General features: G+C 40.0%; 2 protein-coding genes across 2 annotated transcripts in view; both read right to left on the bottom strand.

The window, feature by feature from the left end:
* The window catches only part of cdh5 (cadherin 5), a 62,203-nt gene extending 57,001 nt beyond the window's left edge, over positions 1-5,202 (bottom strand). Inside the window, exon 1 of the mRNA XM_056395021.1 lies at positions 4,886-5,202. The gene's annotated coding sequence lies outside the window, so the exon portion shown is untranslated. The remainder of the gene's footprint in view (positions 1-4,885) is intronic.
* Positions 5,203-8,095: 2,893 nt separating this feature from the next.
* On the bottom strand, positions 8,096-12,965 carry mtx2 (metaxin 2). Its single transcript, XM_056396250.1, has 10 exons — positions 12,795-12,965; positions 12,061-12,108; positions 11,924-11,970; positions 11,230-11,302; positions 10,670-10,746; positions 10,338-10,430; positions 10,158-10,196; positions 9,936-10,061; positions 9,727-9,803; positions 8,096-9,148 (listed from the first exon to the last, which is right to left on the bottom strand). The coding sequence occupies exons 1-10, from the start codon at positions 12,832-12,834 to the stop codon at positions 8,989-8,991; spliced, it is 780 nt and encodes a 259-aa protein (XP_056252225.1). The 5' UTR covers positions 12,835-12,965; the 3' UTR covers positions 8,096-8,988.
* Positions 12,966-13,266: the final 301 nt, after the last annotated feature.

Below are 13,266 nucleotides of genomic sequence, written 5' to 3' on the forward strand. Positions count from 1 at the left end.
CTATTTATTGGCTGGCCAGTTGAAAATGGCTTTTATCGCTACCATTGAACTTTTACAATATATATCTCAGCCATATACAATGTCAAGAAAAATAAATACCTTTGGTTTGTGAAAAATAAATGTTACTTCAACTCTAACCAGTTGAAAATGTAAAAAATAAATAAAACAATAACTTTAAATAAATAAAAATAATAAATAAACATATAAAGATCAGCTAGATGGGGCTGTAGAGTCAGTGGCAAAGTTTGCACCCAGGCTCATCTCTCTCTCCTGCACCTTCACCCAGCTCTCCCGCTGCTGTGCTCTGCTCTCCTCCACTTTGTTTAACAACTCCTCCCTGTCTAATGTTACTTGTCTAATAAGATTACATTAAAAGTGTGAGTAACGTAACGCTAACAGCGTTATATAGTTTACACTCACATCACATCTGATTACAAGTGTGAACATTAAAATACTATTTTTTACCTAACCATCATCATTTACGAGTCAGTAAAAGGCTTATGATAGGCTACCTGACTAGCGTCTTCTTCATCTGTTGTCTTTCTCTTCTTAGAGAAGTATCTGAACAAGCTCATCTGAAAATGCAGTCAGCAGTTAATACATAATGACGTGTAGATATTAGCTTAATGCTATCAATTAGTTTACCCAAGTTAGCATCACTGAGTTGGCTAATAAGTCCACCTTTTCTCCGGTAATTCGCTGCCTTATTCCTCACGACTACACTTCTCTGACTCTGACCTGGTGCCTGACGTGATGTCACTTTCAAGGCCGCGCTCTCGCGAGTAATTAACTCCAATAGGATCACCCAACCACCCCACTCCCTCCCTCCCCTCCCCCCGCGGGCCGCCACTGCTAAATGAATGTAGAGGAAACACTGATTAGGCATGTGATTATACTAGTTTCTCAACTGTCTCCTATGTGATTATAGCATCTTTCAGAGAACTCTGCTTCCATCCCACTCATGTCAGTGTTCCCAGATTCAATTCATGGGAGTTAGGTGAGCATCAACGTACTTTACTGTATGCTACAGTGACCACTTACTACTTTGATACTCGAAGGAGCATAACTCAAAACGATTTGATTAAATTCATTCATTGCAGCAACAAAAATATTGTGTATTCCTTCTTGCTCATAGCCTACTTGAAATTAATTTTCAAAAAGCCATAAATAAAAACCATGACCATGACCGTGGCCCTATAGCTGAAGCATATCAGAGCTGGGAAAACCAAGTTCAGGTGGGTTTAACTTCCATTTTTCTCAGTGAATCAGAGTGTTTTGATGAGAACCACCTTAAAATGAGCTGGCAGGTCAACTCTCTGCCTCTGCCTGCTTCTTCTCTGAGCTTGTAAGACAGAAAGAAATGAAAGATCTGAATCTGATTAATAGCATTCCTAAACGGTCATCAGTCAGCAGTCGTAACTAATGGTGCACAGGTTATAAAAAAAATCCTATATTCTTTACTGAGTGCTACAACATTTCAAATACTGTGCCTGTGTCTTATCACTAAAATGGCCCTCCACTGTGAATTTGTCATTTTAAATGTGAAATGTGAAACCTTAAAGGCAGCTGTAAAAAAAACTTTGTGGTTTTCTTTTTTGCTGAAACTAAAGGCTGAGATCAGTTCACAGTGGATTCCAACAGTGACGAGCTTTCGTGGTGGAGAAAGTCTCAAAACCACTCATACAACATAATCCACTTCTCCTCCAACCATCCATATATTCATTATGTTCTAATCATTCATATTTCTGCCAGAATTTGGCTAAAGACTCTGCTTTCATTTCAGTTTACATGCGTGACCTTGTAGCTCGGTCACTGATTGCACTGTAAACTAGACACAGACAGATGTAAATGGATCATACTGATGATAAATGACACTAAGATTCTTGTTTGAAACACCCAAAATAATAGCTGTCTTGACCACAACACTAATCCTAAATCATCACTGGAGTTGCTGACTGACTTACAAAGCAGTGATGTTTTAGTGTTTGTTTTTTTTAAAAAACATTGGCAGAAAACCATCAGATAACAGCTTACTTATAAAATGGATTTAAAGTGTTTTGGAATAAAGCCCTTCTGCTATGATGGACGATTTCCAACACACACTCTGGGCTCTAATTCAACATTTTTGTCCTTTTTACGTCCCTAATTTCTTCACCAACATTTATATACTGATAAGTGAGAACTGGCATGTGCAGCCTGGACTGGCTTACAATCTGATTATTTTGAAAGAAAAAAATATACATGAACACTTACACTCTCAGACATCAACATGAATCCCTCCTACACCTGAATGGACTAGTTGCTATAAAGCTGAGTGCACTGTAAGAGCCCTGAAGTGCATTATTTTAGCTTATATAACTTGCTGAAGAACTTGAGAGTCACATGTGGGGGAGCAAAGAACATCCAGTATTTGTTTAAAATGGATGTCACCTACTCCACCATGGTGAGAATAAACCATTAGGTGATGTGTTTGTAAAACTGTTAATTACTGTAAGCAAAGTGGGAGAACACGAGAGTCTGAAACCTTGAAATGTTTAAGCCTATTAGAATAAACAGCAACCTTTCCTGAGACAAATCAGACTTATTGTGGTTTTTCAAAATGTAAATTTTGATTTTAAGTCTGCTGCATCAAAGCAACTTTATCAGCATAAACTGTGAAGGATGAAGCTTAACACGACTACAAAAAACAACATGGTTGATTAGACGAGACATAAAAATCACGAAAGGGGGAAGAAGTGAAATGTTGGAGTGCGCGCGTGCATGTGTGTGTGTCTGAGCATGAGGAGACGGACTTTGGGAAGAGGAGAGGATTATCGGCACACAGCTAATCTCTTTATTCCACTCAAATCTACATCGCCTCAAAAAAAACAAAAAAAAAAAAGACTTTGTCACACATCACATAGGGTGATACACACACACACACACACACACACACACACACACACACACACACAAGAATGCATGATCACCTTCCTACATGATGGAGAACCAGTAAATCCTCCAACCTCCACAACCATGTAGCTCATTTGTCACTATTCTCTGATACGACTCAGAATCAGCGTCTCAGGAGATATGCCGCAGATAAACTGTTTTTAAAAAATCACTGGAAAAATAAATCTTATATGTTAAAAGGTTTGGTTAGGTAATAGGCACGAAAACAACTGGTTATAGGAAAAGATTGTGGTTTGGGTTCAAACAAGCGCTTTGTAAGGGTTAGACGACAATGTAACCCATAGTTACGCATCATCTACCTGACTATGAACGATAATAAGCCACTTCCCTAAATTACCTATGGAGTCTCCACATGCAAAGAAACAAACATACAGTATATGGATTTCCCATAATGCAACTCAATAATATCTTTCATTTCCCAATGATATTATAAAACTGTTTTCACAGGCTGTGTCAAACTCCTCATGACAAATAAACTTTGTGTAAAATGTGTGTGCAATATTCCTTTAACTTTGTATGCAAACAATGGCAAATGTATGTGACTTAGGATAACTAATGCAGTCATTTTTTTGGGTTAAGGCATAAAGTTTGATATAGTGACTGTGGTTTTCACAAAATTATAATTATGATTGAATTAGAATTAATGTAAATCTAACTGACTAAACGCCATTTAGCAAGCATTGAAAACCCCTCAGTGAGAAGACTGATTTGGCTTGTTCACTGAAACAGCTGCCTGCACATAGTTGGGGGGGGGTTCTCGCCATAAGTGCGTAATGCGAGTAGAGAGGGACAGGGTTTTCTGCAGCGCCGTCATGGCACGAGCCTTGGCAGGGTGGTGGTAAATCACAGTGAATGTGAGGGATTGTGTCATGACATATTTTTGCAAAGGCAGTTGCTCAACCTTAATGAAATTATGTTTCCTAGGGTGGGATGATTTCGCCATGTACAAACACATTCTCCCAAATTGTATGCGTAGCTTACACACACACACACACACACACACACACACACACACACACACACACACACACAGGCCCTCAGCTCGGTCTGTCTGCCTGGGGCCTCCATATCACTAAAACTGTCTCTGTGCTTTGACACCTGAGAAGTCTGCTAATCCTGTTTATGTGAATGAGATTAGAGAGACACTGGGTCACTGCATTGGAGAAGACTTATTGCACTGGTTTTTTATCAAATTAAAAAATATGCACCATATGCACCGGTATACGTAAACCACCTCACCCACACTCACCAGATACAATAAAAACAACCTTCTCCTGCTGTCCTCTCTCTCTCTCTCTCTCTCTCTCTCTCTCTCTCTCTCTCTCTCTCTCTCTCTCTCTCTCTCTCTCTCTCTTGGAAAGTACAGATTATGTATCATGACTCACACTGATAATCAAGCTGTGTAATTATCAGCCTCCAGTGGTATTGTCTAATCTGACACTTCAGATCACAGCACATGCACAGACACACTAAAACTGCATTTTAACACCCCCCACACACTCAAATACACGCACACACACACAGAGGTCAGAGCCACTAGATGTCGCGCTAAATCACGAGCAGCATCTCCGACAGAAACAAACGCTTCGTCGGTCACACTTCCGGGTTCCGTTTGGCTATAATTCCCCTTCCCTCCCTTCGCGGTCTTGGACAACAAGGTGGTTACTAAGCTCAGTGAAAGCGCCACAAAACATACAACAAGAAGCACAACTGGATAAAGTTACCCTATGTACACGAGAGGCGACTAAAAACAACCCACACACAACCGTTAGCCCACATTAGCATTGCTATACGTCGACAGTTAGCCTGCTAGCTACAACATGCTAGTAACATTTGCCGGGTTAACAGCAAGTTAGCTAACCATTATCGTGCCTTTTAGCCGGTCACTAACAAAAACAGACATGTAACATTATGTAGAAAGCAAGTTACTTACTTATGAAGGAGAAAAAAAGCCACTTCCGGGTCGAGCTGGGGCCCTTTAGTGGCTCCATCTCGGTAAAGCCAGAGCGGTATTGACTCCATGGTCGGCTGGGAAAGAAAATCAGCCTTGGACTTGGGGACACTGACAGAGCCGGGAAACTTCAAAAACTTTATGGATGTTTTGATGGGCCACAAGTCCATCTGGATTTGAGCTGGTAGTCCACATGGGCAGTCCACCTGTACTCTGGTCTTCTCTCTTTCTTTGAGGCCTTTTTTTTTAGATGAAAACGTTGTTTCTTCAGTGGAGGGAAATTTTGCTTTCACCTGTATGCTGCTACTGCACTGCGGCATCTCACCTGTGGGCGGTCCCTGTGTGTTTGTAAACAAGGGGAGGGGCAACCTTTAACTCACATGCACTAACATGCACATGTACATGCATGTTAGGGTGTGGGGAGGGGGTGACTTCCTACTCTGCTCAGGAAGCCATTACTCCACTATATCTTTACATAGAAAATTGTTTGTTTGCTGCAATATTATTGTTTAAAACATTTACAGAACCCTTTTAAACATTTAGGCAGCCAGCTTAACATGAATAGCAAAGTTTCCAGGAAATCCAAGAAAATCCATATGCTTTAATTAACTGTGCATCCAGCAGCAGTAACTCTGCAGGCAACAGAGAGCAGGAGCTGACCAGCAGAGTGAGTTCAGGACCACAGCTCCCAGTGAGTCCAGTTCAAACACTGGTCAAGTCTTATAGCATCAGATCTCAGATCAGGTCTACACAATTTTATTACAGAATCATGGAAGAAATACACTGAAATTCAAATATGTCTGGTGCTGTATCTCATGCTTTACTGTCCAGTTTGAAATGCTATGCTAGACTTTTTAAAGCTACAAACTTGTAGTTGGCTGTAAGTGATGGTGTCTCCATATGGTTCTGGTGGACCAGTCTTTATTCCCACTCTGCTCCTTTCTAAGACCAGGACTCAGCTCAAGTGTAGATCTCTGACATTGCTGGAAATGGGATATGATGTCATCTTCAAATATCTGCTGATCTAATATATGATGTAATATAATTTATGTTGCGCACATCATTATCTTATCACACATTAAGTCTCCCTTTATGAGGATGAAGTGTCAAATGGGGAAAAAGAAGCAGGGCATTCACAGTGAGTGTTACATGTCACCACATAAAACACACCAGAGAAAAACTAAAATAATTACTCTGGGTTCACTCACACTCTACAGCTTCACCCATTCGAATTCCTCAATGTTTTTTTGCATTTTGTTGCATCATGACCCAGCAGGTATCGAGAAACACAATGATAACCAGTACAACCAGCTGCGTCATCAATTAAAACAGAACAGAAACCAATCCACTCAATATAGAGGCTACATTCACGAAATGTGGCATAAAAGTAGAGCTCTAAACTATGCTGTTAGGTAGCAAAAATGAGTTTAAATGCTTGTCTTTAATTTGTCTTTCTGTTCCTTTTTTATTTAGAAGCACAGACACCACCAAGAAGAACAGAATGTTAAAAACAGCAGACACTTCTCTCAGTGGGAAATATTTAAAATCATTGTCTCAATTGTCTCGAGAAATTTGCACAAAACTGTAATTAAAAATTAAACTGATTCTCTGCATGCACATTTCATTTAGTTTCTTAAATATATCTTAATATAACTTTGCCATGATCAGCACGGTCACTAAACCTTCAAGGTTCTGCAGCAGTAGCATCCTTTTCTATCCTCATGCTGCCCCCTCCTGGAAGAAGTCAGTAATTACAATCCTCAGTAAATTACACTCAGTTGTAGTGGTAGTTCAAAAACAAGGACATTAGGGGGGTCAGGGTCATATATGGACTTTTTACCACACATCTCCCACTTTCTACACATTGTGAATATAGTAAAAGATTAGCTTTAACTTGATTAACCTTGTAAAATACACTGTCCCACCATTTGGCCGTTTGTGTTTCAATAGTCACACAAACTTGATAAATTCTACATTGTATAAATGTGTTAATTTTACTTTTTTCACCATGCTTGTAGTCATGTCCAGTGTTTATTTACAAGTACATTAAAGAACATTGATGTTATATACGAGGCTGCTAAGCTGGTGTCAGTTGATACATCTCTATCTCTACACCATACAACTTTTTCAGTCCAGTATTGTTATAAATAGCCATTGGGTCGAGAGAGAGTCTGCAGCTGAATGAAGCCCTGACTCTTTGTTTGTAAAGACACCAAAACACATTGTAGCTGCACTAACAATACCTCACATCATCTGTTTAACCAGTTATCTTCCAAAATATGAATAATACACAAATAAACAAAAAAAATTGACCTGAAATGAGATGTACATTGCCAAGCATGTTTCTAAAGTCTAAATGTTCTGTTTTAACCATCTGGGTTTTTGGTGACCTGAGGCTTCGAGACGTGATGATACTTCACAAATGACTGTAGACTAACGCTTCTCTGTCTTTTCTGTTTATTTCTCTCTGTCTGCTGTCTGGCTGATGACCTCTAACTGTGCAGTGTTTGGTCATTGCAAATCATCACTCATAATGTCACCGGTCCTAGAAGTTCAAAGGTCAAACTCTGGCCTTGCAGGAAACCTGGAACCGTCTGGATCACAGACACTAACTTCTCATCTGGAGGGCAATCAGGGGTAACCAGACATGAGTTTGTCTGAGACCTGGAGGCAGAAACACACACAGCCGAGTGGATCAAGCCCCAAATATAGAGTTCAAGGGATTGTTCTCAAAGACTGAAGCCGTGATTTTATTTAATTAACAAATTTTGTCTGTGTGTTCCTTAATTTTGTTGCCTTTTGTGCATGGAAATATGTCAGATGTTGAGAGTGTTTCAGTGATGAATTTTACATTTTAAGTGACAGTTGGGACTAGAGGGATTTTATTATTTGATGTCAGTAGGCTTCCAGCATTTCTAATATCATTAATAATTATTACACAAAAACAGAATCAAATGTGCCACTTCACAATTGTTTATTTTTGACACCAGTATCACTTACACACTCAGTATCCCCTTTATTAGGTACACCTGCATAGTCTAATCTGCTGTTCTACCATTGACCCTACATTTATGATGCCACCAAAAATCAAATGTTATGAACTTAAAGATAGATGACAGCTGAATGAGCTTCCTTGCTTAAACCAGAGGTTTTTTTGCTGGTGGAAAAAACAACAACAGAAAGCACAATGTGTTGAGTTGAATGACTTTTATTTTGTAGGCACTTTCCATTCACACAAAGAAAACAACAGTGGAAAAACTAAGGAATAAGCACATCCTCTTCATCATTATGTTCATGTGTTTTTGTTTTTTGTACAGAAGAAAAATCAAGATCTGGATTTTTAAAGGTATGCCAACACTGTTTCACATTTCTCAGAAGCTTCTAAAGAAAAAAAAGCTAAAAAATGCAAGCAGTTTGACCCCGAACCCAGTTCAAGTGGAGTCCCGCCCTCTGAAGGCAGCCACACAGCTGTAAAACCCATACCCAACCTCTCTGAGTCTGTGGGTATTTGTAAATGCACAATGATACAAGGACAAGTAGACTGTTCTTGTGGAACAAAGTGCGGAAGATGGAAAAGGAAAATGTAAATAAATAAGGTTAAGCCTCTGTTTCAAGAAGCATCCACTCTGCTGAAGTGTCGCTGAGCCTGGTGCTAAATCCCTGGAAGATCTGGGAGCTCTAACCCTGCCCATTGATCTTCTTCTGGAAATTCATTAAGAGTTGTAATATTATCATCAATACTTTTATTCATTCCTGCAATGCAGAAACAGATATGCAGATCAGGCTGAGTAGCGGGTGTGACGTGTTATATGCAGAGCTCCCTTCCTGGAATATTTATTTTTGTGCAGTTGACATTTCTTAATCCTTTAATAGACTGGGTCCTCTGGACTCCAATCAGCAGCATGCAACGATGTACCAGTAGGAAGCAAATAGAGAGTAAAGGAATAATCTGGGAGGGACAATGAAATGAATATAAGCAGTTTTTACCTCTTATGTACTACAGAGAGGGAATGAGAGAAGGAAGAGAGAGAATGTACAAGATATGAATGAGATATTACAGAGACAGAGAGGTTATTTTCAGTCCTTCAGGAGCTCTTGCCTTCAAAGTAGTTCTGTTCGATACGTCTGCAGAACGACAACAGGTTGCTGTAGCTCTTGATCCTCTCTGCCAGCTCAGTGCTGGTCAGTCTGGTTGTCAGTATAGTGAAAAGATGACCAAACACCAACGCATCCAGCTCTGTAGGCCTACAACACACACAGATACACACACTCAGTGTATATTCCTGCTGAAATCAACCATGTCATTAATGATTTTTACTTTAATTTTAGTTACACTGTGATGCAAAGTCTCATTTTTTGACCTTAAGGGCAAGTAAAGATTAGATTAGACCATATGCACCATAGCATCTCTGCCTAAACTGAGACTCTTCTTTACCCCAAACAATTCTTTCATCCACTTCTTTCACTCAGCTTCATATGAAAAAAATCAGAGCTGACTGGTTAAAAGACCTGACATCAAGATACACAGCTTTACAAACTTTCATCATTTGTTTAAAGGCCTTAAGACACACTATATATTCTCAGGAGGTAGAGAAAGATCTTTCGGATGATTAAGAAGCTATTACAGTATTACACCACAAGGTGGTGCTAAAGAAGACGCTGTCAGATGCTTCCAAACATTTTGTCCATTCTGGCTTGGGCTTCTTTAAGGTCAGCTACATAAAACAATCTACCATACACACACCCACACCCACACCCACACCCACACCCCCACACCCACACCACACACACACACACACACACACACACACACAGGTACCTACTGTTTATTAAAGAAGTATGGTTGTGTTCCCAGCCTCTGGGACAGAGCCTGGCAGCACTGACTCACATCTTCATAAACCTGAAACACACAACAAAGTGGACAAGAAAATTGTTGTGTTTTTCACGTCAACATTTTGTGAGACAACAAAAACATAAACACCATCTGGGGAAACCTGAAAAGAATCGTAAAACGTCCCAGGTGGTAGCTAACCTGCTCCAGGGTTTTCCCTCCCCAGCCGATGGCATTCATCTTCCTGCGCACCTCCCACTGCTTCTGATAGGCGAGGATGTTACTCAGAGGCCACGAGTAAGGACTGCTGTACCTGGGGCGAGAAATCTGCACAGAACACATACATGTGATTTAGAGGCAATGAATTATCAATGTAAAAATAATAATAAAAAATCCAAAGAGTATACAATAAAGTATACACACCTCGGCAGCTGTAGCATCATCACACCACTGGATGTACAGCTGTGAAGAGGAGAGGAGACAACTGTGCTGAGGTTCACGTACCAGTATTATTGTTTCAGCTGTGTGCCTGTGTGTGTTTGTGTGTGTGTGTGTGTGTGTGTGTGTGTGTGTGTGTGTGTGTGTGTCGGTGTGTGTGTGTACCTCAGCAGTAAGCAGCATGTTGTTGACCAGCTCCATGTATGCTTTCATTTCAGCTCTTTGAACATCATCTAAACCATCACTCAGAGAATGACCCTGAAAACCCAAAAACACAAAGGGAGAAAATTTGTTTTCCTCAAAGCTTGAAAGAATCCTATTTTTCTAAACAAACAAATAAATAAATAAATAAATAAACACAAGACCAGTGAGTTCCAAAATGAGTAATAAGCCCAGAAAATTAGACCTACATGAGAAATTTGATTAAAATGTCTCTGAACAATAAGCGGGCAGTGATAAATTCAATAATAACACCAATGTCAGTTCATGTTACTCACCTTAGCTTTGGTGAATTGTACTATTGGCCCAAGTTCTGACACCACTTGGTTCCCTACATGAATAAAGGGAATCTTACCTACAGCGAGCCATTAAAAAAACAGAGAGAAAGACACAGGTCATTCAAAATCATTAGACTCACTTTTTGAAACACATATAAGCAAAAAACGTCCTTGAGTTGCATTCAGTCAAAAATACTTCCTGTTTCATCTAGATCTAGACAAAACTGCTTACAAAGTTAATATTGTTAATTTTGCAGTGAGATAGACAAAGATTGAGAAGTGCATAGAAGTGTTAACACTCAATTTCCAATAAAAGCTTAACATTAATCAATTTCCAATCCAGTGACAGTATCCAAATACTGATATTTTGGTCGATATGAACATGTTACAACTGGATTTAGATTTATTTGGACCCAATCAGATTATATGTGAATACAAGATACTAGGACTGAAAACAGTCAGCATTAATTTCTCAGTGGGATAGGTCGCACCACAAAGACACTGTGTTCATTGCATCACAATAAAGGAACATGACAGAGGAGAGCAGCATGTGTACTAACCAGAGGGTGACATGTATTCAGCATTTGCTTTGCAAACCACCTGCACTGGTAAACTGCACATCCTGAGGTAGGCCTGCACAGGAGAGACACGAGACAAGAGGCAAGTCAATCGACGGGAAATTAAATGATGATCATGTTGATGATCCATTAATCAAGTAAGTTATCTATCGAATAACATACAAAGTCAAAGAGAGGTATCACGCATGCAGACACCAACATCCACAACAAGATACAAGCCGACACACACAGGGCTGTGCAAAAGTTTTAGGTGCTTTGAATGTTTAGATTCTTATCCATCTCACAGTAGCTGATCGATCTAAAATTCATCCTGCGATATTCAGTATAGTATGAGGGAGTCAGTGTGTGATTACATGAAGAGACAGAAAACACTGAGACAGACTTAATCCACGGAAGAACTGTGGCAAGTTCTCCAAGATGCTTGGAAGAACCTACCTGCCAAGTTCCTTGAAAAACTGTAGAACTGGTGCTGTTTTAAAGGCAAAGGGTGGTCACAGCCAATATTGATTTGATTTAGGTTTTTTCTGTTTACTGCACTTTGTATGAAGTTAACTGATACACAAAAGATACTCGTGGCGTTATTTTTGAAAGTGCCCTCACTGTACTGTTAGTGGCCTTAAACTTTTACACACTACTGTGTATGCTGATATATCTACACACACGAACAGAACTTCACCTGGACAGCAAGAGATGAGGCGCAGTCGGACAGCAGAATCTGATCCTCTGGGAAAAATAACAGAAATGTGAAGTGAACAACCACATTAACAGTAACCATTCATACTGTTTCTCCAGGTCAGACAAACACTGACTTACCCTTCAGCGGTTGGTACAAGGTTGCACTTTCAGGCCAAGGCTCAGCAGCTGTCGATGTCAAAAACAGACACACATACAGAAAGTGTTACGGTTACAGTTTAACCTTTCAGGTTTAACAACTGACATTCTGCTAATTTAACTGTAAATTAGTGTACTCATTGATTAATGATTAATCAATTGATTAATCATTAATCAATGAGTTTCAGATATTCAGTGCAAATTAAGCTGCTTAATGGACAAATATTGAACATGTAATTATAAACCCATCACAGTAGATGTTAAGCTCTCGGCAACAGGTAAGGGGGGGGTCCAGGTCGATGTCAGGTGTGGATGCAGAAAAGACATCACCACATATACTCATGGAGCGCGGGAAAAAAAACCCTTAACTTCTATATAAGCCGTGTAAAATCCAAGATGGCTCACAGAGGAGTGTTGCTCATCTTGGACCTGGCGTCGTTGGTTCAATTTAATATAATTTACTGACTTTTCACTGGATTAAATCGTGTATTTCTAACTAGAAACACGCCTGTCATCGACGTGAACCCCCCTGAACTGCTGCTGCTTTAATCCTCCGTCCTCCCAGGGTTTGTATTTTAAACGAGAATCTTTATTATTAGCATAATTTACCTAATGGGCGCTACACTCGGTTAGCCATCTAGGACAAACGTTAGCTAGGTGGCTAACGATAGCTAAATAAACAACGACAGAAGCGCAGGGCGACGTTAGCATGTTACCTGCCATCTGCGACACGAAGGCATCTGCCGCAAGAGACATTGTGCTGCTGTTATATCCTTATTGATAGATAATAAATATGATGAGATGTGGGGTCAATTCCACTCTATGCAAGTTTAAGGGCAAGGGTTTATTCTGCAGTCACCGACGGGTCCGCCAGCGATTTATGTCCCGAGCGGAAACTGTTATTCGATTTTTAGTTCCGGACCTGGCGACTGCTGCAGATGCTCTTTACTGCAAGATTATCCATCTCCCTCGATTCTGTTTTAATATCAGCGTTTTACTGGAGGTGTTGTGCGGATTTTACTACAGCCTGCTACGTGCTGGTAGTTTATACAAAGGGTGGACAAAATAACAGAAACACCTCATGAGCTAGTCCTGTAAAACGCCTCCAGTCCTTCCGCCCTTTTACACAGTCTAAACAACAGGACCTTGAGCTTTGCAAACGTTTATATGTATTGCTAATCTGTTTGC

The sequence above is a fragment of the Seriola aureovittata genome, chromosome 14 (genome assembly GCF_021018895.1).
Source record: "Seriola aureovittata isolate HTS-2021-v1 ecotype China chromosome 14, ASM2101889v1, whole genome shotgun sequence".
In the NCBI taxonomy this organism is placed as follows: Eukaryota; Metazoa; Chordata; class Actinopteri; order Carangiformes; family Carangidae; genus Seriola; species Seriola aureovittata.